This window comes from Dermacentor andersoni, chromosome 5 (assembly GCF_023375885.2).
Source record: "Dermacentor andersoni chromosome 5, qqDerAnde1_hic_scaffold, whole genome shotgun sequence".
Taxonomy (NCBI): Eukaryota; Metazoa; Arthropoda; class Arachnida; order Ixodida; family Ixodidae; genus Dermacentor; species Dermacentor andersoni.
Genome location: NC_092818.1, coordinates 68,688,822 through 68,714,052, shown reverse-complemented (window position 1 = coordinate 68,714,052; position 25,231 = coordinate 68,688,822). Strand labels below are relative to the sequence as shown.

At 46.2% G+C, this 25,231-nt stretch overlaps 1 protein-coding gene, 1 long non-coding RNA gene and 1 pseudogene across 3 annotated transcripts in view; 2 read left to right on the top strand and 1 right to left on the bottom strand.

The window, feature by feature from the left end:
- Positions 1–2,256: 2,256 nt before the first annotated feature.
- LOC126532528 (U2 spliceosomal RNA) lies at positions 2,257–2,396 on the top strand (annotated as a pseudogene).
- Positions 2,397–16,817: 14,421 nt separating this feature from the next.
- Positions 16,818–22,937, bottom strand: LOC129384992 (uncharacterized). The gene is made up of 2 exons (XR_008612524.2): positions 22,850–22,937; positions 16,818–17,126 (listed from the first exon to the last, which is right to left on the bottom strand). It is a non-coding gene; the product is annotated as an uncharacterized lncRNA (long non-coding RNA).
- BEAF-32 (Boundary element-associated factor of 32kD) overlaps positions 22,915–25,231 on the top strand; it is a 57,012-nt gene continuing 54,695 nt past the window's right edge. For both annotated transcript variants that reach the window (XM_050178047.3, XM_050178046.3), the window contains exon 1: positions 22,915–23,194. In XM_050178047.3, coding sequence (XP_050034004.1) covers positions 22,915–23,194 — 280 coding nt within the window. The remainder of the gene's footprint in view (positions 23,195–25,231) is intronic.

Below are 25,231 nucleotides of genomic sequence, written 5' to 3'. Positions count from 1 at the left end.
CCTCTGCCGCTTAGAGGGCCCGGTCCACCAGCTGGCGCTGGTCATCCAGGCTGGAGGAGAGTTACCGTACAGTATCCTTTCAGGGAGCCTAAAGTAACTCTAAGCCGGATCTGAGCTACACGGCCTCCCATTGGGATGGGATAGGGTATGCGATGGCTGGTATCGCGGGGTCCCGTTGGCATTTCCTACAGTGCGGTGCAGATTGGCGTAATTGCTACAGAATGGACCTTCTTTGGCATGTTGTTCGAGGAACCAGTAGTAAAGTAGGCTTAGGTGTCGATGAGTGTTCGTTTGCAGTTGCCGCCATACAACAGCCTACTCTCTCGTGAGCTTCTTGCATGGCGAAAAGAGCTTTTGGCGTACGAGTCGTTAGTACTAGCTGTGTGATCTCCAGAAACGTCATATATACTATAACCAGAGCGAGGAGTGCACTTTGGTTACCTCGCCGAGCCGAGGAACTTCAGCTTGACCCAATGGACGGTTATGGTTAAGCAGATGTTTCCTTATTCTTGCACGGCTTCTGCAGGAAACCAAAGAAGCACTTGCACATTGTTGAGCATATCGAAAGTTTACAGAAATGCGATATCTGTTTTTGGTTCATAGTTACTGTTGTGAATCAGCATGCGCCGCTGACACGTGTTTATATTGTCATATTCATCGGCCACGCCTCTTGTTTCCGCCGAAAAGAAAACTGCAACTCTTATGAAACAGAAAGGAAAGTTAGCAATCTGTACACAATACGTCGATGAACATGCGAGACAAAAATTAAACCGGAGCCTTTTTTACGTCTTCCCCCTGAAATTGGCGCTCTTTGTGGTTGGCTCGCCCGAAAAATTTGTGTTGGCAACTCGGGCCACTTGATATATGCCGGCTCCTGTATTGCCAAGTATGCGAACTTGGGCCACCGCGCATGCGCCTGAACTGACAACTTGCTGCTGTCTGACTTAGTAGATAAGTTAGACTGCTTGGTATATGAGTGGGATATCTCATAAACATTGTTCGCCCTCTGCAGCGTCCTTCGGGGCGTCCTACATTATGTCCCAGGCGACAGCCCATTGAAGCCATTCATCGGGAGATATTTTATGATCATGATCGAACGACTCCCGAGCGAATAATGCTCGCTCCGGCATACAGAACCCTCAACTCTTCTGGCAAACGGAGAAGCGGCGGTTGTTAACGCGACCCGCCAGGCCCATTACCACTCCTTTCTCCTTCTCCGGCACCTTTGTCAAATACCAAACTTTAGGGGATTAAGTGCACTGCAGAATGAAGAAAAAGTAAGAAAGCTGCAATAGGCATTACTATCGGTGCCTCCCCAGCTGAGAAAGAGAAAGAGTGATGGTGAAGGGGCAGAGGTGCTATTTTCTGCAATCCTTTAGGGAGCCCAGCTCAGAGAAGAGGAAATGCTGGGGAGAAAGGGTGATAAGGAGTATTGCGCTCTCGGTGCATTCGTTACCATATCGTCTTCCTCAAAACGTTCAGCTGGAATATGTTCTTTGTTTGAAATGCACCGCACGAACTCCAGTGTGTTTCCATTTTCGAAGAAAAGGTTTTTGACTACGTTTATCTAGGGACAAAAAAAAGATGAAAAAATTGAGGAGCGATTCCACTTTGTGAAGGTGCATGACCAGCGAAGCTGTAGCATATCACACAGGGTTAGACAAAAGTACATGTGTTTATTTTCATCATTTGGTAATGCTAGTGACGATAGCTTTGCGATTACTGTGATATAAACTGATTGGCTCGGCTACGAACTTAGACATAATTTTGGCAAAGTTAAATCTATAAACGACGGTTGTTGAACTGTTGAGCGCGTTGGATTGGTATGGCACTTCAAACCAAACTCTTCTAGCACAAACTGCGTCAACAATTTCTTGTCTGGTTTTCAAATGACCACGTTGGAGTCTCCAACGATGATCGCAGTGGTAGTGTCATCATGACTAAACCGTGGAAAGTGCGTGGTCATAAACTCCTCGATATAGCACTTCGGTGTGCCTGTAGGTATATGCACAGTGGATGTCGCAATTCCGTCTTTCGTTTGTACGGCACAGACACCGCCACAGTCAGTGGCACTGTTCTCTTGCGAGCCAAAGGTGTATGCTTGTACATACGTGTTGTCCTTTCCCTATATATGGCCATATCTCCTGCTGGTGAGTCCATGTGCTGCTCACAAACTATTCCAGTATACCCATCGAATTGAAACAATGCATATTGATTGATTTGTTATCATTGATTATTATTATTAATATTATTATTATTATTATTATTATTATTATTATTATTATTATTATTATTATTATTATTATTATTATTATGGGCGGAGTGCTTGGAGCATGCTTTACCTCCTTCGCGAGTTGGCCCGGTACTGCACTACCTCCGGGATCAGCGCACCCTTGCCCCCACGGACACGAAAGGTGGGCTGGGAGATGAGGGGGAGGGGTGTAGAGGTATACAGCTTCGCTGTAAGAACGTTATAGATCCAACTTCTTGGCTTCTTGGCACAGCGAATAGCTACGTGGGATGCCTATCGAAACGCGAAGTTTGAGCGAATCCTGCAAGGGGGCGCCCTATTCGAACATCCACTTTGGTGACTGTGCGAGGCACCTAAACAGGTCATGGGACTCGGTCTGGAATTTCATGTGGGTGGGTCTCGTGACTTAACCGATGCTGTGGGAACAATTTAACGCCCGCTCCACGAATCAATTGCTTGGAGGACGCGCATTGCACGTAAACGTTAAGAAATGCAATTTCGCGAGGATTTATATTATTTAGATTAAAAACACATATGCTCTTGAAAGAAAAAAAAAAAGCGCGGAGCAGGTTGGCAAGTGTGGCAGGACCGCGCACAACGCCTGCCTACTCTTAAGAAAGGAGGGGATAGAAGGAGAACCTAAAGATAGGGAGGAGGGCAAGAAAGAGTGTACAAGATGGCATATCTGAAATATCTAAAACTAAAACAATGACAAAGCATAGAACACCGAAGTAGGAAAAGAAAAATTATCATTGAAGGCCGTACTATTAAAATAATGTTAAATAATAGAAGAAATAATGTAAGAGGTCCTGTCACTCGCCAACAAAAAAATAAGAAAACGCTACGAACGGGAAGCCAAACCGAGTCAAATCTTTCAGAAAAGAAAACGGACGCAATGAGTTGGATCTCGTCGACACGCACAAGCACTGTGGTCGAGCATTCATCAAGAGTCGTACACCGCAGGCCAAGAAAAAGAAGAGGATATACTGCGCATCGTAGTACGTTTATATTTTTGTTTGCACAGGTCTGGTCTGGCGCCCTCCCCTATCTAACATATCTGCCAAAAACCTTAATCCATTTGTCGTTATTTAATTACCTGCTCTCGGTTTACAAGAAAAAGAAAAAAAAAATTTAGTAATTGTATTTCGAAAATTAGGGCATTGTTGTAAATACCAAAAATATTATCACCTTTAGGGCATCTACATTTGGTTTTAACCGGCGGAAAGTGTGCATGACCACCTGCCAATTCCTTTGCGAAACAAGAAGAATACCTTGTCTAACTTAATGAATAATCATTTGATATTTCACAAAACTGCAAGTTGAAGTTGAATACAATTCCCTAACTTCAAATTTGTTATCTTCTTACGAAGCACGCGTTTTCCCTCAAAACAAAAGGTTTCTGTAAGATTATTTCATATACCTCTTTTTTTCATGTACAACTTCAACTTTATACTGTCATTTATTTTTTCTCTAAAGCTTTATTTCCCCTCGTTAGTTTAACCGCCGGCTTCCTGGCCAATCCTCCATAGTGATACGCGCCATGTTACAGGTAGCAAGCAAGTAAACAAGCAAGATACACTATCCACCGGCAGAGATGGTTGTGCGTTTGACGCTATGCACGTATATACCACTGTGAACACACTGCGATGCATAGCATTCCTCGATAGATCAGTGCTGCAAGTGGAGCTCTTTTTTGATGGGAACCTCCGGAGACTTCATTTTGATGCCCGCGCGGAGCAGATTTCTTGCGATGAGTCCCGTATGCTATATTCCCGTAAGAAAACAGAGAAAGAAGTGAAAAAGTGCGCCGACAATTCACACATGGTCACAAGAGCGCAATGTGAACTATCTATACTGGCGCAAGTTAGACAAAAATCTACTTGAATGAGGGCGCATTGTCACGAGCTGAAGTAGAGGAAGACAAAGTATATAACACCGAAAGGAAAATGTGGGAAAGCAGCGTAGACAGCATAGCATTTGCCTAATAAATAAATAAATAAATAAATAAATAAATAAATAAATAAATAAATAAATAAATAAATAAATAAATCACTGCTCAAGCACTCCCTACAGATGGTTAACCATGGAAGCTGAAACTTGCGGCCCCAGTTTTTAACACTGGGTTAATTCCGATGGTTCATTAAGCGATAGCTTGGTACGCTGCCGGATCCTCGGTACGCACTTGCTGCTTGCGCTCGGCTGCACGAGCCTGTTCTTGCGCCCGGGCTGCAGCATGGGCACGGCGTAGAGGAGCTCGTTCCCGGTTCTGCTCATGGCATTGGTGATCGAGAGAGAGAGAGAGAGAAACAACTTTACTAGTCCATTATGAAATGAAACGCGTTAAGCGTCTGATGGGGTGGCTCCCTCTTCGCGGGCTCCATATGCTTCCAGGGCCGCCTGGCCCCTGTGGATCAGTCGGAGCTGGTCTTCCAGGGCGGGGCTGGACAGCATGATCTCCCATCGCTCGTAAAGGGTGGGGATAGCAGGGGGGTTAGTTATGGGTATAGGTGGGGGGTGGTGTATGGAAAAATTGCACTCTCCTATGACGTGCCGAAGGGTGCCTAATGCATTGCAGTGAGGACATGTGTTCTTATATCTCTCTGGGTATATCTTGTTCTGGAGGCAGGTGTGGGGAAAGGATCCTGCCTGGATTTGCCTGTATATTGTTTGTTCGGCTCTGGTCAAGGAGTGGTGGGGGTGCGGGAATGTCTTCCTGCCGTCCCTGTAATATTTGACTATATCTCTGTAATTTGTGATGGGTTGCCATCCCCTTGCCTCCTCCTCGTTGGCCCGGGAGTTTAGCGCTCGGGCCTGTTGATGAGCATATTCATTGCCCTCAACTGAGGAGTGAGCCGGGACCCAAACTAATTCGATCGCTTGTTTAGGAGGCGTAGCTTTACCAAGAATTTTTAGTGCCGCAAGGGACACCCAGCCAGATCTGTAGTTCTTGTATGCAGCTTGTGAGTCCGTGACGATCTTGGTGACGTTTGGTTGCAGGAGTGCGAGAGCTATCGCTGCTTCTTCTGCTTCCTCCGAAGACGGAGTGTAGATTGATGCGCAGGTGACCAGCATTTCTAGCCCGGTGACCACGACTGTTGCCCTCGTGGAGCATTTCGATAGAGAGGCGTCTGTATATAAAACAGTGTCGTCTTCCTCCAGGGTCCTGGAGATGGCTCTTGCCCGGGCGTCGCGTCGTCCGACATGCCTTGTGGGGTTCATGTTGCGTGGTAGTGGTTTGCATTCCAACTTCTCACTCAACTTTTCGGGTAATTGGTCGTGGCGGGTGTAGTGCGATTCTTGCCATCCTAGCTTGCGGAGGACGCTTCTGCCCGCCTTGGTCTGGCTAAGGCGTACCCTTTGATTGAATAGGTGGGCTTCTACGAGCTCGGCTACTGTGTTGTGGACTCCCATTTGAAGTAATTTTGTCGTGGATGAATTTATGGGAATACCCAGGGCCTGCTTCGTGGCTTTCCTGATTATTGCGTCAAGTTGTAAGACGTCCTTCTTGAGGAGCTGCAGGTATGGCGCTGCGTAGACGATTCGTGAGATAACAAAGGCCTCAACGAGGCGCAAGGTGTCCGATTCCTTCAGACCCCTCCGCCTGTTGGCCACTCGTCTGATCATGTTCAAGATTTGGTCTGACGTGAGCTTCAATTTTCTAATCATGGCTGTTGCCTTGCCGTCTGCCTGGATCAGGAGACCCAGGATCCTGAGTTGAGGTACCGGGAGGATCCGGTTCCCTTCCAAAGCGATTTCTATGTTTTCTGCTTGTGTCCTTGATGCACGTGGTCTGACAATGGTCAGCTCCGATTTTTGAGGCGAACAGCAAAGGCCACATGTCTTCACATAGCTGTTGATCGTGTCAGCCGCTTTTTGGAGCGTGTTTTCCATCCAGCCATCCGACCCTGCCCTCGCAGTCCAGAGGGTGATGTCGTCGGCATATAATGCGTGGCCCAGACCATCTATTGACTCGAGAAGCTTGGGCAACGGCAGGAGAGCCATGTTAAATAGGAGGGGGGAAAGGACCGAACCTTGCGGCGTTCCTCGATCCCCCAGGGAGATCGGTTGGGATGTCTCCTCTCCTATTCTGATCCTTGCCGTTCGGTTACGAAGAAAGTCTCGGATGTAGTTATAAGTTTTCACTCCACAACCCGTGTTGCGCAGGTTGCGGAGGACACTTTCATGTGTGACGTTATCAAAGGCACCTGTGAGGTCTAGCGCTAGTATCGCTCGCGGCGCTTGCTTTGTTGCTCGCTTAATTACCAGTTCGTTGAGTTGTACGAGAACATCCTGGGTGCCCAGGTGCTGCCTAAAGCCATACATTGTCTCTGGCATCTGATCGGTGGCATCAAGATGTCGCTGCAACCTCTTAAGTACCATACGTTCCATGACCTTCCCCACGCAGGACGTGAGGGATATCGGTCGCATGTTGTCGATGTGAGGTGTCTTCCCAGGCTTGGGTATGAAGCGGACTTCTGCCTCTTTCCATTCGTGTGGAAGATTGCCAGACTCCCAGACCCGGTTCATATACTCGAGTAGCTGTCTGCGGGCCTTGTGCTCGAGGTTGTTAAGTAACTTGTAGGTAATGGTATCGGGTCCCGGCGCGCTGCCCCTGTTGCTCTCGGAGATTGCCGAGATCAACTCGGTGTCAGTGAATGGCTTGTCTAACGCTTCATTGGTAGGTCCTGCGTAGTCGGGAGGTGCGATATCACCTTTCTCCGTTTTCAGGTACTTGGCCTTCAGGTCGTTGATGAGTTTGTCGGCACCCCCAGTATAGTTGTTGAGGGTGCGCGTGAGGCTTCGATTAGTGGCGCTTTTGCTGCCGAGAGGATCGATCAGGTGACGAAGGAGGCACCACGTCTTCCTGGTAGAAAGGGTGCCCTGCAGTCCATCACAGACGCTCAGCCAGTTCTCTCTGCACAGCTTGGACGCGTATTCAGCTGCTTGCTTGTTGAGATCATGGATGCGTTTGCGAAGTTTCTTGTTGTGTCGTTGTTTCTTCCAGCGTCTAGTGAGGCTGTGTCGTGCTTCCCAAAGGTGGGCAAGCTTTGCGTCCACACAGGGTGTCTGCAGTGTGGTCGCAATTTTCTGGGTGTATTTTTCTACCAGCTCGAGTTGTTCCTTAGCCCATTCCCCATACGATTTGGTGCTGTTCGTGTCCTCGTCTTCATCGGCTGCTTGCCTTTTTCGAAGTTTGTCCCAGTCAGTTATCTTTGTTGTTCCCATTCGGGCCTTGAATGCGGGCCCCCTGATCGTAATATTGAGGATATCGTGGTCCGACCCCAGGTTCGCACCTGTGTTCTGCCACGACACGTCCAAGGTTCCACTCAGCAGGGTAAGGTCTGGAGTGGTGTCCCGGGTCGTACTTGTGCCCATGCGGGTGGGAGTGTCTGGTTCGTTGAGTAGGGCTAATGTGTGCTGATCCATGAGGTTCGCCAGCACCCTGCCTCTCTTGGAGCAAAATTTGTAACCCCATATTGTGTGAGGCGCATTGAAATCTCCTAATATCAATAGGGGTCGGCTGTCCGCCTCTCTCTTGCTGTCGAGTAATGTGCCCTCTATGTCGAGGTTCTTCTTGGAGGGCCGACAGTATGCGTTCAGTATAAAGATGCTGTCTTTGCTTCCTATGCCTCTGCTGTGAATTTCCAAGAGAACGTGTTCACACCCTCTCTGGGTGGTAATGTGCTGCGTTGCAGCTATGTTGCTTCGGACTAGGATGGCTGTGCTTTTCTCACTGGGATCGGTGTATGTGACGTACCCCGCGAGTTTTGGTCGCGAGTTCGTTTCTTGAATTGCAAGGATATCCGGTTTGTGTTCCGCATTATCTATGTATTGCTGTAATTCGCCTATTTTGTCCTTAATTCCTCGGCAGTTCCATTGGGCTAAGATCGTTGTATCTTCCTTCCTATTTTTACGCCTGGCCGCCATCTTGGCTCAGGTTGGTAGTCGTGAGACTACTCGCCATGCACGGTTTCCCATACGGGGCTCCCTTTTTAGCTTTTTGAGTGGTTAGTATCAGCTGGTTGACATTAGCTTCTAGCGCGTCGAACTTGGCCATCTTGGACGTTATCAAGCCGATTTGGCTGGCAAGCTGTGTGACCATCTCGGTGAGGGCTTCAATGGGCTTGGCCCACGCCGGTTCCTCAGATGGACTCGATTCAATTTTCTCTGCCTCCATTGCTGTTACCGGGGGCTCCGGTTGAGCGTCCCTCTTGGCAATTTTGCGTTTTGTGACATCCTCGCTGCTTTTCGATTTTTCTAATGCCTCCATGCGCGCAAGAAGCGCGCTGATTTGCTCATTTTGCTTAACTACAAGCGCTTTGAGTTGCATGCATTCCTCACAATCTTTCTTGGGAGTCTGGGGAAGGGGAGGGAAATCTTTGTTGCTAAGAGCGATAGGAGATCTAACTGCCCAGCCCACCTGTTTAGCGGCGTTCCTCGACGGTGTCTGGCTCCGGGTCTTCGACCTTGAGCGCGACTCCCGGCGGCGCCCGCTGCAGCTGCTGCCGGCCACGTCACCCGGCGACGACGCTCTCAAGCCCGGCTTTGAGGCGCAGCTGCTGCTCCGCCCTCGTCCGCCTTCACGGGAAAGAGAGTGATCCCGGTACCCTGACGTAGCTGCTCCCTCCCGACGTGGCGGTTTGGAGGCTTCTGCAGGCGTGTAGTTGGTATCTTTCCGCTCCCACCGGCGTTTCCGTACCACGTACGGGATCTTGAAGCGAGCTCTGCACACCTTGTCTGCGGTCAAATGTTCTCCTCCACAGAGGTCACACTTGGGGGTACACTTGTGCTGTTCATCGGGATTGTGAGCACCACATCCCCGGCAGATCCGGTCTGTTGGATCAGGGCAAACATCCATGCGGTGGCCCAGGCGACCGCACTGATAGCAGATATCTATCTGTTTTCTGTATAACGAGCATTTGGCGAGCAGGCCCCCGTAACGAACGTAGTTCGGCACTTTGGGTCCATTGAAGGCGATCACCACAGACGTCGTGTTAGCGATGCGGTTGGCCTCTACAGCAGTGGGATTATATTCGTTGACGATGTTCTCGTTGATTTCTTGAACCGTGTCTCCGAGGGGGACGCCTCGTATGACTCCCTTGGTCATGCCATGGGGGGCGGATTCGTAGGCGCTGACCTCGTGCTCATTTCCTTGGACGACAATCTTGGTGACTCCAACATACCGGTTAGCATTTTCTCTCTTTGAAGTACTGATGACAACGATGTTTTGCTGGTAATTTGGGCATATCACGTCCCGGATCCATTCTTCTTTGGTGACTCCCGCCGCAGCGTAAATGGCCCGGCCAACTTCCATATGGCCGACCTTGCTGATATTCAGACCCCCGCGTGGTCTCACCACGATCTTGGTATCGTCTCGGGGCAGTGCAGGCATGCGTGCTCTCTTGATTAACGTATCCTTGGCGTTCTCGGGTCTACGACCGGCACCGGAGGGTTGTGATTGAAGTGCATTGGGTAGACCTAGGTCTCGCTGACGTGGTCGGGACTTGCGTTCACCGGCGATGCGCCAGCCCAGGGTCCTGGTTACTTCTTCGGGTTGAATATCCTCGCCCTCTATTTCAACACTCATGGGAGTGGCCATGATGCAGGTAGAGTTCGGAATAATGTGCGTTCCAGCAGCGACCGCCCGTCGGCCGCGGCGGCTAGGCCAAGCGGTCGGCGGAGCAAGCCTAGGCTTAGCGACGACTCGCCTTAGGTGGGCACACAATCGTCCTTAAAGTCCCAAAAAATGGTCCCCTACCTTAAAGGCAGGTATCCTCGTGGTCCTGATGGCTACACGGAACACTTGGTGCAAGAATTTTTGTAGCACAAGGTGATAATCCGGCACAGTCATCGAAAAACTGCGAAGCCGATGTGAAGCGCGTCCCACCGGTTATGCGCCTTCTTCTTCTTCTTTGGTGATCGACAGCTGCCTGCTCCTAAGGAGTGCGTGTAACGCGTGGCCTACCCACCTCGGAGCCGGAGAGAAACTGCTGCGCGCGCACTCAGCTGCGATGGAGAGCAACGACGTCACTGCTGGCGCAGCCAATCGCGCGGCTGTCTTTATCTTTCTTTTTTCGCGCATGCGCATGGGGTTCGTATGCAGCTTCACTGTAAATGTTCTCTATGAAAACAGAGACATAAGAAGGAGAGAGAGATAATACTTAAATTAAAATCATTCATTTATTTCGCCATACACATGGTTGGACCTCTTGGGCATAAAGCTGTGCGACACAGCTTGACCGGGCCCAAGAGACCACATCAAGGCACAGCAGTGTGACGATGTAAAAATCAGTAAAAGACTAAATTAAACAACAAAATTGAGTTGTTCAAAAAATATAATGACAGATATATATTATACATCATGTATTATATATATTATATATATTATATATATATAATTATATATAATATAATGTATTTAATATATAATACAGAACGCATATTTAAATGCGGTATCAGTAGCCAACACGTCATTAGGTGTTCAGCATCCACACTGTTTGAAATAATTGACTCCTTGAAACAGACACTGTTTGAAATTTCAGCAAAGTTACACGCACTCTAATGTAGATGACGTATGAAACCATTTCATACATAAGTAAAACTAAGAAAGAAAAGTAGTTCAACAAAAATTAAAAACAATGAAAGAAATTACAACAATGGAACAGTGCACAGGATATACAAGAAGCACGTCCAGATCAACAAACTTTTCAATGCATAGATATTCATGGCAGTGTTAAGTGTTTGTGTCATTGTGGGTTAAGAAATTGCTGCCTCAACTGGTTTAACGTAGGCCTAGTATGAAATGTAGTGCGTGTAGATATTTAAATCTGAAGGGAGCTTATATCTTAGTGACTGATGTTTATAATTAGTTCTAAAGCGAGGAACATACCAGTTATCAGTACTTCTTGTGGAAACAATATGTTCATGGCGTTCTAGCGATGCGGTTTCGGTTAAGAAGTCATGAAAGAGGCTATTTGAAGAATAAAGCGCACGTAAAATTCGAAAGTTGTACAAAGTTGTCACGGGAATGACATAGGTAGCAGACAAATGACAGGTGTGAGAGAGGTGCGGATGATTTCCAATGTACCGGATGATCCTTTTTTGCACTGTACGGATTTTATCCTTGTTAGTTTTTGTTGTAGGGCCCGAGACAAAATGGCAGTAGTTTACGTGGGACGCAAACAATGCGTGATGTAGGTTTAACTTTATTTCCCTTGGAAGAAACGTTCGGCAGCAAGAGACCGCACCAGCGACTGTAGAAACTTTATTGCATATGTTTGCAACACGCAAGTCCCAGTTGAGGTTACTGTTAAATGTAACTCCAAGTATTTCATGTGATTCTACAATTTCAATATTGCGGTCTTCATAGGTTATGGCTTGATGTAATTGAAATGTTTTACTTCTTGCTCTGAAAACAAATATTTTAGTTTTATATGTACTAAGTTTTAGGCCATTCGAGCGTGTCCACGAGGATAACTTCACAAGAAAATATTCACACTGCTTTCCTAATGCATCTGCATCTGGACCTGGCATAAGTATGGAACAATCGTCGGCGTATAGGATAAATTTCATCGATCTGTCGATGAGTACGGTATCATTTATAAAAACATTAAACAAAAGTTGGCCTAAGAGGGTTCCTTGTGGTACTCCATTTTTGACAGGTAGAAAGCTCGATTGGTGACTTCCCAAGCATACCATCTGAGTTCGGTTGGTTCAGTACGACTTAATCAATTCTAGGGGTTTTCGTACGGATTTCGTACTGGGATAGTTTACTTATAAGAATGATATGGCTTAAACAATCGAATGCTTTCGTGAAATCCACAAAAAGATCAAGGATAAAGTAATCGAAATCAATAGTGTCTAGTACAAATTCTTTCATAGTTAGGAGAGCCGTTTCGGTTGATCTTCGGGATCTAAAGCCATGTAAGTCGTCGCTGAACAGATGCTTTCTTTAAAAATATTTCGTAATAGGAGAAAACATAAGTTTTTCTAGTCCTTTTGAGAAGATTGGGCTGATGCTTATCGGCTTGTAATTAGTTGCCGTGTTCTTATCACCCCCTTTGTAACCATCAGAAACTCTGGAGCGCTTCATTTCCTCTTGAAAGCTGCCCGTTTCGAATATCAGCTTATAAATGTGCACTAGCGCAGGCACGAAGTCCAACACACGTTTTATCAGTTTGATTTGTAGGTTCTCGCAGAGTAGCGCAGCCCTGTTATTTTGGTCACTGAATGTTCGGTATACTTCTGTTTCGTCGGTCGGTTCCATAAAAAAGCTGTTAGTGGGGCTGAAGACTATATCTTGTTATTGCAGAACGGGGTGTGTTGTTGCGCCTATGTTGACAAAAGAAACGTTGAAGTAATCAGCAAGCGATTCCTTGGTGAGTTCGTGACCATCGACAATAATCTTAACAGGGTGAAAGTTTGGGCTGTTGCGGCCCAGGACTTTATTTGGTACTTTCCGTCTACTTTAGGCTGTTTGCTTTCTACATGCGCAAATAATTGATGATAATATGCAAGATTAGCTCCTTTCAGTTCAGCGTTGAGTTTATTCCGGGTCTTTTTAAATTCTTGAAGGGACGTAGGTGTACGAGTGCGCAAAAAAAGAATGATACAGGTGGTTTTTATGCTGTATCATTTTAGCATGATATCGCGTTATCCATGGCTTTCTGATATTTTTTCTATGGTTTGCCTGTTTTTAACGGAAAGTGCTTCATATATACACTTGCAAAAATTTTGATGAGAGCACTATACGCCTCAGTCGCATTTGTCTTTTCGATAATAAAAGACCAGTCAAAAGTACTTATTTCATCTTTTAAAGATTCCTTTGCATCAGTTGTTATGTACTGAAAGGAAAACAATTCACGGAAAGCAGTGCTTTTGTCATTTTTGACTCTGGAATAAAACGGGAACACACGGTAATGATCAATAACATCACATGCAATTGTACGAGCACGGTGAACAGTGGTTTCAATATTCGTAATGATCAAATCCAATGTAGACGAACTTGACACGGTGACAGTGGTGGGTGTAGAAATTATGTTTGTAAAACCAGTTGAGGACAAACTATTAGTAAAATTGAAAGATATACTGTCCTGTTCAGAAATATCTACGTTAATGTCCCCGGGAAATAGGAGTTGCAGTTCACTAGCAGAAACGTAGTCAAGAAACTCTTAAAAAAACTGAGAAAACATAATATGTTACCTTGTGGTGGGCGATATACGACTGATATTAGTTCATTGTTGGATCGTAGCGCTAACATTTCATTGTCCGCAGTAACTCTGCTGTAGTCAGGTACAAGCTCATCATTTTTACAAGCCTCGCTGTATATGGTAGTGCCATCTCCCTTTCGGTATGGGTGGTTAAGAACGAAACCTTTGTAGCCATCAAGTTTAAGAGTGCGAAAACCTTCATTTACCAGGTTTCAGTTAGCATTATACTGTTTATTTTGAAGGAAAATTGACCTATGAGATTACTCATGGCATCATACTTATTAAATGCTGAACGGGTGTTCAAGTGAAAGACTGAGGCGTTTGGTATAGAAAGAGGTTTGAGGGGTTCCGGTAAAGCAAAGACTTCATATTCCATACTGTGCGTCTGCTGAGGCACCTCCGAGCTTGTTTCGTCCAAGCTTGTGATCGTTGAAAAGTCGCGCTCTCCTGATATGTGCCCAATTTTAGACTTTTCTGTTCTCTTCGCAAAGATTTTGCCATTGAATGACCAGACCGACTTCCATTTGTTATAGTTTTCCTTTTTGCTGGCTGCACCGGGCAGTTTTTTGAATGCCTGACAGAGATGCTCGTTGACGTATACTGGTTCTGAGCCAGTGAAGCTTATGTTTGCATTTGTAAGTCTTGCTTTCTTTGCCTTCCTGAGTGTCGCATAGAATTTTGCACGTGATTTGGACTGCACTACTATGTTAGATTTACCTTGATTGCGAGTTGGCACCTGGTGGCATGCTTCAAGATCATCGGCAGCAATCGAGATTTTGATGGCATTTCCTATTTTGGATGCAATATGTATGACATCCTCATCTTCCTGTCTTTGGATGCCGTTGATTTTGGTGTTGGCGTTTCTTGAGCACTGTTCTAAGCTTACGATTCTCATCTCGCGCTCTTCTGCGTTACGCCCAAGATGCTCACATTTTGCACGAAGTGCCTGGTTCTTAGTTTCAAATGCTATGTTCTTTGCGATTTCAGCATCTAATTTCTTTTTAGTTCCTCAGTTGTAGTGTCCATGAATACCATGCTTTGGGCTGTGCTTCTCTGTTCAGTTCGAATTTAGCGCAGTTCCGTGCGAAGGTCACGCTCATATGCCTCACGTGCCAGTTTAAGTTCTTGACGGCTTTCAGCTACCGGAAATCTGCTTTTATGTCTTCTTTAAGTTTAGCGAAGGTCTTAACAATTTGGTGAAACTCAAAAACAAAAATAAAACGATACTAAAAAACGACTCCCGAACTTGGTAGCAGCGACAATACTACAACAAAGGGCAAGGAGCACAAAGGGCACTGACCTGCGGCAAAGAGTAGAAGGACCTTAAGGCGTTGTGCTCAGGCGTTGTCGCTGCCACCAAGTGCATTCGACAGGCTGATGGTGGCCTCTTAGATACTTGCGATGTGTGCGATGGAAGCACCAACTACAGGGACCGCAGGGGTTGATGCTCACGCCGCCAGGTGATAAGGGGTCCGGGTGCGCCTCTTGTGCTGGTGCGTACGATGACAAGTCCCCGTTGAAGGAACGTGCGCTGACCTGATAACCTGTACTTTGGTGTAGCTGCATAGGCGGCAATTTGCGGCAAAGACTAGAAGGGCGTTCAGGCGTTGTTCTCAGGAGTTGGGGCTGCTAGCAGGTGGACGCAATAAGGTGGGTTATCGATGCCGTCACTCAAGCGCATTACGCTGACCTCACTTGCACTTCCGAAAATAAGTTCTCTGGCTCTCCCAGTAGCAAAAGCATTGAATTAGTACCTCCTTCCTCACTCAAACGTCTAGATGTTACGCTATAAAAATATTTCCTTGAAATAAAGAAGAAATTTTCTGGAAGCTGCCTTGCCACAAAATTTCTGTAAAGCTCTGTTGTTTATTTGTTAGTTTTCTGCCATTAAGTAGGTTTTGTTTCTGTTTTACTTTAACAGAAATTTTGTGTTTAACGACAGTTACCTGTGTTGTACAGAAAAAATGTCTTGTTTTCTGTTCTAAATTTTTATGTTATTTTAGTGTTATTTTCTGCTTTATTTTACTTAAAGTGCATCTGTAAAAAGAAGGATCCATTTTTGAATCACAGGAAATGTTCTGCTTACTCTCTATATTGTTCTGTCATTTCACTTTTGTTTCTGTTACAATCTACAGAAATTTGATGTGTGAAGACAATTTTCTAGCGTGATGAATATTGGGCGAACCCGGAATGTCGCAGAAGCCAGAATTTTGGCAAGCACATTTCTCTTCGTGAGGGCAGTTGCCGCTCTGACGAAGAGAACTTCCTTTGTCGGAACGTTGGTTGCAGCCGAAATTTCTTGTTCTACCACTGTTTATCACTTCTAGCCTCCCGCTTATTCTGAAGCTCTGTCCTGGTTGAATTTTCTATCGTGCGTTGCAGAAGCATTGCAATATAACAAATATCCTCTAAATATCCTGTTTGTTTCAAACTGAAAATTACGCCATGTGGTATAAGCTGAAAATATTTAACTGTAGCGCAAAAAGGCAAAGATCACACGAAGCTCTCCCGTGTGTCTGCGTTCTTTTGACGTTACTCAGTTTTTGCGCTACAGTTAATTATGGTAAGCACTTTTTCCCTCAGTGGCTGTATGAAAGAATTTGTAATTTGGGACATTGTAGAAGAAAATGAAGTTAGGTTGCAGTTTGCATTAGAAGGTTCTTTGGCAGATAAATATGAAAACAGGAATATTCTTAGAACTGCTTAAGGGCACTTGGTTCAGAAAACAAGTTGTTATAACAGGTTAAAAATAAATTTTCTAGGTTACAGGTAAGCTTCCGCTTGCCATGGATCGCACCTGTACGTAAAGAAAGAACGAGAGAAAAAAATTACTTGCCATTTCAAAGCAATATAAGCGAATGAAGCGAATACCCACAGCTTTCTATTGAATAGGCCCTGGTAGGCAATTTACTGAACTCTCTCGACACTGTCACTAAAATGTTTCTTTTTTCTTTTTGAATTAGTGACCGTGTGTATCCATGCACAATTTTGCCACACACAATAGAAAAATGGTAGGTGCGCAATGTATATGTCACATTGTTAGGATATCCTGAAGAGCACATTGAAGAGATGTGCGCATTTTCAAAATGCAAATACAATGGAATGCTTTTTTAATGTATAATATATCTGTTGTAGAAACTCAGATACTGGTCTTCGTGTGTCGTCGCAGATTGGCAAAATAGCAAAACTGTTCTCACGTGAAAATTGTTTATTCTTATTTTGTTTTAACGCTTGTCTTTCTTTTTTTTTGTATACACCAAGGATCCAGATATTGTATGGAGCCACCTGGGACAAACAGCAGGTGGCAGCTCTCACACTGGTAAACGGTGCTACAAAAAGACCCAGGATACAGTTGGTTTTCTACGGAAATATAAAAAGTATCTTATTTCAAGCAAGAAAGGCTCATGGCTAAATAAGACACATGAAAACAAAACAGAAACAGCGAACTTCCTACATATCTAGCTTCTTACAAGCTTACATATCAAACCTTAATGGTGCTGAAAAATTTCTCAATGTGGTCTCGGTATGACGTTGTTGAAGACTAGTGCTTTAAAACTCAATCTTGAAGACATCTGATTATGGAGACAACTTCTGGTGCAAGGCCGTGCTGCGTGCTTGAGTGCTGGATCTTGGTTCCTCTCGCAGGTTGTTATACTGCGACTGACCTGAAAAACAACACTGGTGCTATATTATACATAGAACAGCAGCATGATTATACAGAGCTCTGTGGGGCACTCTAGCACAATATTATTTTTGTTAGGAGTAGTCAACAAAACCATGCAGTGTGTGCGTATCTGGGTACCGTGTGTGAAGTCACTTACAAATAATTGTTATTATACCAATCGGACGACTATATATTTTGACATAACTGCAGAATATTAGCACGTAGCCGGTCAGTGGCACCGTTTACTCTTCGAAACAACAGGGCTCGACATGGGAGAAAATGTACGCACACGTAAACACAACAAACAAACAAACAAACAAACAAACAAACAAACAAAAAAATTCGTGGAACGCAGGCACTACTCCGTGTTGGTAGTCGCTGTTTGTTTCAAAAATGTAGAAGCCTATACAGAACCTTGCATCGACAAGCTTCATTTTATTATTGCCAATGTGCCCTAAGCTAGGTGATGTGCGAACCTCTGGTTGGTGGAGGCATCTATGGTTTTCCATTTCAAGTAACGTTAAGTACACAAAAAGCGCACATTCAAAATGACTATTGCTTCGTTTTAAAGGGGTCAACAGTAAATGAATACAAAGAAAGCAAAAAACATCCTGTGTGGGGCTCCACACATTTAAGCTGCAGGTGTATAACTACCACCGTCCTACTGTCTTGGGTTGTTTTGCTGCTTTTATTTTGATGCAAGCTACCTTATTTGCGACAATATTAACAAACCGTATGTGCAACTATAGTTCAATCATTTTTTAAAACCATGCAGCCACTTAGAATGTGATATTAAAAACGAACTCAACTCATGAACGTCCACTCATGACTTTCTTTCTTACCACTTTTCTAAACTGTATTGCTGTTCACCTTAGGACACATGTTAAAATTGCAGAATTGAAGCAGATCAGTGGAGAAGCGATGCTTGTTTAACGGAAATGGTAAATCTAGTGCCACTTTCGAGATGATGACGATCATCAATCATCAATAGCATCGTGAGGAGCGACCTATTTATGGCTGCAGCAGGACGAAGGCCTTTCCCAGCGATCTCCCATTACCCCAATCTTGCGCCAGGTGACCCCATTGCATGCATTTCGAGACTTTCGAGATACCCGGTCTTAAAATCTGCAATAAAATCCATGGGCGTTCCTGCTTACAACTTCCAGAATGTGTGCATGAAACGGTTCAGGATGGGACTAACTGTAACGCCGACACAATTTTTCTTAGCAGATTTTGGAGACGCATGCCTCGAAAGTGGCACCTTTCGTGAAATTTCTGCTAGGAAGCAGTGACTTAATTACTTCTTCGCCTCAATTTCGGAACTGCAACATATGCCATGAAGAGAATAATTGGCAAGTTATTCAGTGAATCGTTTTGATTAGCCGCCTGGACATTGCGATTTGTCGCTCACATAAAGTTCGCTTCAGGTGATCCACCTCAAGAGGTCTAATTGCGCAATATTCTCCGTGAGGTTCTTAATTTAATTTTTTAAGCTACCTTCCCCCCCCCACGCCACCCCCCCCCACCAAAAAAAAAAAGAAAGAAACAAGACACACAACACACGGTATACCAGCGCATAAACGCGAAGTTGGCTTTCCTGCGACTCATATGTAAGACTGAAAGCGAAGTTTGCTTCCCCGCATCGCAGGCTAGGTACTCAATATATTTAGCATTTGTCAAGAAGGCGACGCCCAGCCACGCTCGGTGCACGCAGGCTCCGCGGAATGCGGCAACATGCTAGCGTGTTCACCCTTTGGATGCATGGAGGAACCCATGGAGTCAATACCACAAAATCTGTTTCTCTCAGCGCGTTTCGTGAACCACCTCCATACTATCAGCGCTGAAAGTGCCGTGAGGCGCAAACGGCATGAAAGGCAAAGCTATATTCATCGTGAGCACCGTGTAATCCAAGCTCGCGGGTGTTCGTATGCACTACGTTTCCTCCACTGTAACGCTGAACAGAAGAAACGGAAGGAAAGTCAGAAGTTATACTTCTTTACCAGACATTTGCAGCATTTTTTCTTCGCCACTTGGGCGGTTTCGCGACATAACGTCGCAATTAAGTTGAATATAAGCATACAGGCCCGTTTCATAGATGTGCTGCAACAGTGACTTATGAAATCCGTTGTCCATAATCCCTCTTTCACAGTTTTCAACTTGATCACTGTTAAATTTCACGCCTTCAAGAACGTTCTCTCTAATTGTCTTTCTCCCCGGACACGTTGGCTAATTTCGCTGTACAGATTCTGTTAAATGTATATTTGTGTTTGACTGATTTTAGGAGGTGAAACGTGAATGCCGTGGCACATTTTTTGAGAGTTTTTGACATCAATACTCAGCCAAATATAATAATTTAGCTAAAAACAACGAGTGTTTTTTCAATTACACTAGCTTTTACAGTCGTAAAACCATAACACGTAAGCTGTGAGCGGACTGCAGCCTGTGCGGCACTCTTTCAGAGGTGAAGTCAGGACAACTGCTGGCATCACTTCTGCTGGTAAGCAGTAGCGATTGCTGGCACTCCAGAAATGTTTTTTTAAAGACCTCCTTGGTTGACTCGAAGGGAAGCCATCTTGAATATGGCACAGTGCATCAAAGCAGCACCGCAGACAGTGCGTCCTGCATGAGGTTTGTGAAAAACACCGTGTGTGAAAGGAAAAAAAAAATCTCAAATGTTATTTTATAGTTTTTATATATCTACAATAATTTGAGAATTATTGTGAATGCTCAAATTGTAAATTAGTGCACGGTTATATTCAAGAAGAACAGTAAACACATGTTTTCTTATTTTAGCAGGTTTTTGTGACAGAGCATTAACAGAAAATTTCTTTAACGGTACAGAAGATGTCTGTAAATTACAAAAAAAAAATCTTAAATTTTACAGTTAATTTTTATAGTCTACGTCAAGCGATGTATTCACGGCAACAAACCTGTGCTGACTATTACTGCGCGTTAAATCAACTGACGCATTCGGACAGACACCTGGTCCAGTCTAAAAAGCAGAGAAATCGGCGTTTCGGACGAACCGAGTGCTTGAAGGGAAGTTGCGAAACAAAAAAAGAAAAAAAAATTACCTGCCGATGTAGTGGCTTTATTTTTTATCACACTAAAAACGCATGGTCACGCAAAATCAGAAAGTCAACGCGAAAAAGGGCGTCGCTTCATCATCATTTTAGATCCTAGCGATTACACTCGCTTGAAGCTTAGAACTACATATCTGCAGGGTTAGTGCAATTATACAAAAGAAAGAAATACTCACGGACAAGATCTTTTTTTTTTTTATTTGAACGAGAACAAATATTCCCATCTTTGTTTCTATGTGTTTCTCAATGAATAATAAATCAAGAATAACAATGAAATAATGCGGCAGGAGCTAGAACGTCTATGGAAACTCATGACAATGCTTCAGCTTGCCGCTCACCCTTGGGAACAAAAATAATGAAACAGCTTTTGCTTGCTACCGGTTTCATTTGGGTGTATGCGGCCATCTTTGTCTTGTGCTCGGACTTGCGTAAAGAATGCTTGCCAATTATGCCTCCAGAGTCGAAAGAAATCTTGTTTGAGAACAGTTAACGCGGTATTTCAAGAACCGACGATTTCAGCGTAAATTTTATCATGCACATTTAAAAAGGTGGACTCCGCACTAAACGTTTTGCAACTAAACTACGACTGTCAGTACAGGGTTATAGAGACAGAACACGATCAAGAGAAGTTATTGAAGCCGTGAAGAAGCTGAACAACTGCATTGCCTCACATCCCTTATTTAAAACAAAATAAACTGCACGAAAGACCGAAATGAGAGAAAGAAAGTCGTCCAATTACGCTCTAGACTTACTTCCACACAGTGGCAAAATTTAAGAAAACTCTCGGCGATATCGTTTGCAACCGATTTCTCTTTTAGTCCACTTCCCGTCTGGCCAGGGAGGAATGAAAACCGGTGTGCGGGAACGCGTTTAAACCTTTGCCAGAGCCGGTTGCCGCTATCACGAAACCTCGAAAGGATTTGCACCTGTGCCCGGTCGCCTCAAAAAAGTTACCAGCTCGACCGCCGTCTGAGAGGCATCCTCCGCATTCCTCCTTTCGCCCTACAAGGCACGCTTGCCCACTGAGCAGATGCAAGACAGGCGTTTGCTTGGATGCCTTCACGGGTCGCCTTCCCAGAGCAGACGGCCGCGCTTCCTCGCCCGTGCTTGCACGAGCGACCACGGCACGCGCTTTTCGTCCAGGGTCGCTGAGCTGGCCAGTCAAGTGCTTTGACCCCCCTGCCTTGTCGCCGCCGCGCCGGTGCTGGGCGCGGGGACATCCGGCGCGCATCTTTGCCCCTTTCTCACCGAGCAGCGCTGCTTCTGTAACCAGGCGGCGCGCCCTGCGTCTGCTCTCTCTCGCGCTCGCCTGCTTCTCGCTCAACCAAGCCCAACCCCGAGCGGTCAGGAGCAACAGCAGGGAAAAAAACAAAAAAAAAAAAAAGGAACGCCCGGAGGAGGAAGAGGATGCTCGATTAGATCGACTGTTTAGTGCATCCATGCCGGGCGTCGTGCGGGCGCCTGGCGAGTAGCTGCGTTGCACCAGACGTCCATTAGGCGGCGTTGAAAGCGTGGGCGATGTAGAAGTATGCGCGCGTACGGGCGTGCGTAGCGATCATGCTGCGTCGTTATTCCCACTTGCATCCTGAAAACGTTCGAGCACGCTGAAAGGCTAGTGAATGAAAGGAAGTCTCGATTTTCAGCAACGCTTGCGCAAAACTTTTCGCGCTTCAATTATGGAGCTTGGATATCACATGAGAATTTTTGAAGGCATTATTCCCAGCGTTGAGTCCTTCAGCATACAGGAGCAATATTCAATGAATCGGAATCGGGCGCTGAACGCGCAGAAACGGAAGAAAATAGCCTTATGTAAACATGTATATTCAGTGTCATAAGGTTGGAGCGAATTTTCAACAAGTCGTGTTTTTACTCTAAGAAGTCTTTGCGAGGTTTTTGCCGTACAGATTGCGTAGTCGCAGTGGAGTTGTAGTAAGGTTTAAATTAGCTGCGAGATCGCAGCCAGGCACGCACGCACGCACGCGAACAAGCACACACACACATACGCACTTACATGCCGGTAGGATAACCCGTATGGGAGAGCGGACAGCATTCAAATGTATTAGATCTCTGTGCACTCGACAGCAAAGCCTATAATTAAGTATTGTCTAACCGCTATAGGATTTTCACCTCCCTGCTTTTCCTCTCTCTCTCTCTCTGTGTTTCTCTCTCTGCAAACAAAAGCGTTCACTCGGCAATCTTGTCTCGCATGTGAACAAGGCAGTCGTGAAGGGCTGCACGCGCGCGGCTATCTCGCCTTTGATGACAAAGTCCGACCTCCCCAAACCCCGACACCGCCTCCTTCGACCAGAAATGAGCAGGCGGCAGGCTGCCCGCGTTATCGCGATCGCGCGCAAGCGATCGCTGCGTCCTCTCGCGTCGACAAACTCCTCCACGTTCAGGGAGCAAGGCAGAAGTGGCGTCCGTTAGTCGGGTAATCCAAGCTTGCCGCTTGCCTCGCAAGCTGGCGAGGCGGGGCGCAAAGTTAAGCGAGGGCGGTTTTGAGAGAGGAGGCGGTCGCCGGCGCTGCACGGCCGGCGCCGCCGGCGGCGGCGTGAGCCGCGTGCGGAATCGATCGCGTGTGCGTGCTGCGTCGAGAGTGCGTGCATGCGTCATGGCCCGTGAGTGGAGAATGTTGACTCACGCGCATCGGGCCGGCGGCTTCCTTCCCCGGCGCAGCGGTGGCGGAGGAGGCGCGGCGGCGACAACATGTCCTCCGGCGAGGAAGCGGTGGCGCCATTTCACGGCACCTTCACGAAGGACATTCTCTACGAGCTGCACAGGCGCCAACCGCACCGGTTCCACTTCATGACCAAGTTCAACGCCAAGAGCGCCTCGTGGAAGGACTTCGAGCTGGTGGTACTCGACGGCGAGCTGCGAGACTTCGCGCGATGCGTCCACTGCAAGAACTTCGTCTCCTACTCGAGCAAAAAGGGCACCGGCAGCATGCTCAGGCACCGCTGCCACGCCAAGGAGTCGTACTTCACAGGTGAGCGGTGCCAAGCGACGAAACAAAAACACGCGCGCGCGCTCACACCGTTACACGCTCGGCACATGACAATGCCCTCTCCCGTCTTCGCTCTCCTTCTCTCTCTCGTCATATGTGTGCACTTGTGTGAGTTGGTACAAAACGTGAAGTTACACACGCACGGGTGTCGCCTTCATCACGAAAGTGTGACGCCAGTGCCAAACGCACAAGTCTCTTCGACGAGCACGTTTGCTCGTACACATGGATATTTGGCATGCCCCAATGAATGATGCATTTGCACGTGCACCGTGCCCTCAAAGTGGGTGCCACGTTGTGAAAGTGCGCTCGGGGTTTCCTCGTCCACGCGGGAGTCTTTTCTTTTTTTTTTACTGGAGTACTCGAGCGACACATTTCGCACAAATCTGTCTCCACATATAACTTACGCTACAAGTTATCGTTGCTAGGGCGCCTTGCAACCACTACCGCGGTGTATCTCGCACGTTTTACACGTTGCCTGCGTTGTCACGCCCCCGCCCACTCTGCGTCGACAAGTGTGTCCTGAGCAAAACAAGTGCGCGAATTTTGCGTGACGGTCAGCGCGTCGGCATGTTTATCGCGAATGCAAGCTCTGGACGCATGAACACGCGAAAAAAAAAAAAAAAGAATTCGCTCGTCACCGAGCATTCCCGTGAGCAGCGAGGCAGGTATGCCGCCATAACAGCTCTACATCTTTGCCGAAAATGAATGCATTTTCACGTGACGGAATAGTCATCTCAAAAGCGGCATACTACAGATCCGGATAAAACGTAAATTACACATTGCGAGGTAATCGCTGCTTAAGAGTAAGCTACTTGCACCCTTCTATATGTACTGCACACACCGTTGAGCAACACAAATAAATAAATAAATAAATAAATAAATAAATAAATAAATAAATAAATAAGAAGCTTAAGTTATGTAGTTGACGGTTTCCTTGAAAATAAAAAAAAGCAACTTAGGCGCATGGCCTGGAATTTATCAGTACAGTCGGAACTTGACCGCGCCAGCACAGTAATGCATTCATCTTGTTTAGGTTCTACGTTTAACTGCCCTACGCCTGCTTCACAATGGTACGATTTTGCTTGCGTTTTTTGTACGTGCGACGTCACAGGTGCGGCGGACCAACAGATGACCCCTTGGATTTCTCGGTGTTCTCAGTGCTGAACTTACCTTACGAACGCATTCGTGCATGCGCCGTATTATTATTATTATTATTATTATTATTACATTATGATTATTATTATTGCATTATCAAAACATATACAAGCACCACAAAAAGGCAAAAAACCGGGCTAGCAATTCCCAGCTGAAAGGGACACCACACCCACCTGCTTGAAGAGGGAACAAGTAAAAAAAGGAGCAAGAGAAGAGGAAGGGGATGAAAGAAGGAAACAAATTAGGGGAAGGCACATCACACAGTCACGGACATAGTACGAGCGTTGCAGCCTAGAGGCCTTAGTCCCATGGTTGACAGTAAATCCAGCACAGTTCTGTAGGTGCCGTATCGAGTTGAAGCACAACCTTTTGGAAACGAGATGGATGCGTGTCATTAAGCGCAGTTCGAGCAAGATGGAAGTCGTTGCAGCTTGCTCAGCAGCGCACAGCGACAACTGTGGAATGTTGTCGAATATTGGAGGGAAGCCCTGACATCGTAACACCAAGCGCTCAGGCATTTGGCTGCAGTGTCCACGAGCGAGCCACGGAGGGCTCGGCGCCCGACCTTGTCGGCGAAGGCGATGTGCGACATTCAACGCACCCCAGTGGGTCTCTACTCGAGCAGTAGAGACCCACTGCGACGAGTTAAGGCACGGCCGGGGAGATCGGTGTAGGGCACGATCATCTGGATGCGACCGCCGTAGGCGGTGGCGAGTTATAAGCAGTTTAGCGTCGTCGAATTTGCATAAATTATGGTTAGTGAAGTCGAGGTTGGGCGTGCCGACGCCACCAGAGCATTAGCTGGGTCGTCTCCCGAGGTGGCAATGTGCGATGGTATACCCACTGAAACGTCGCTGTTCTTCC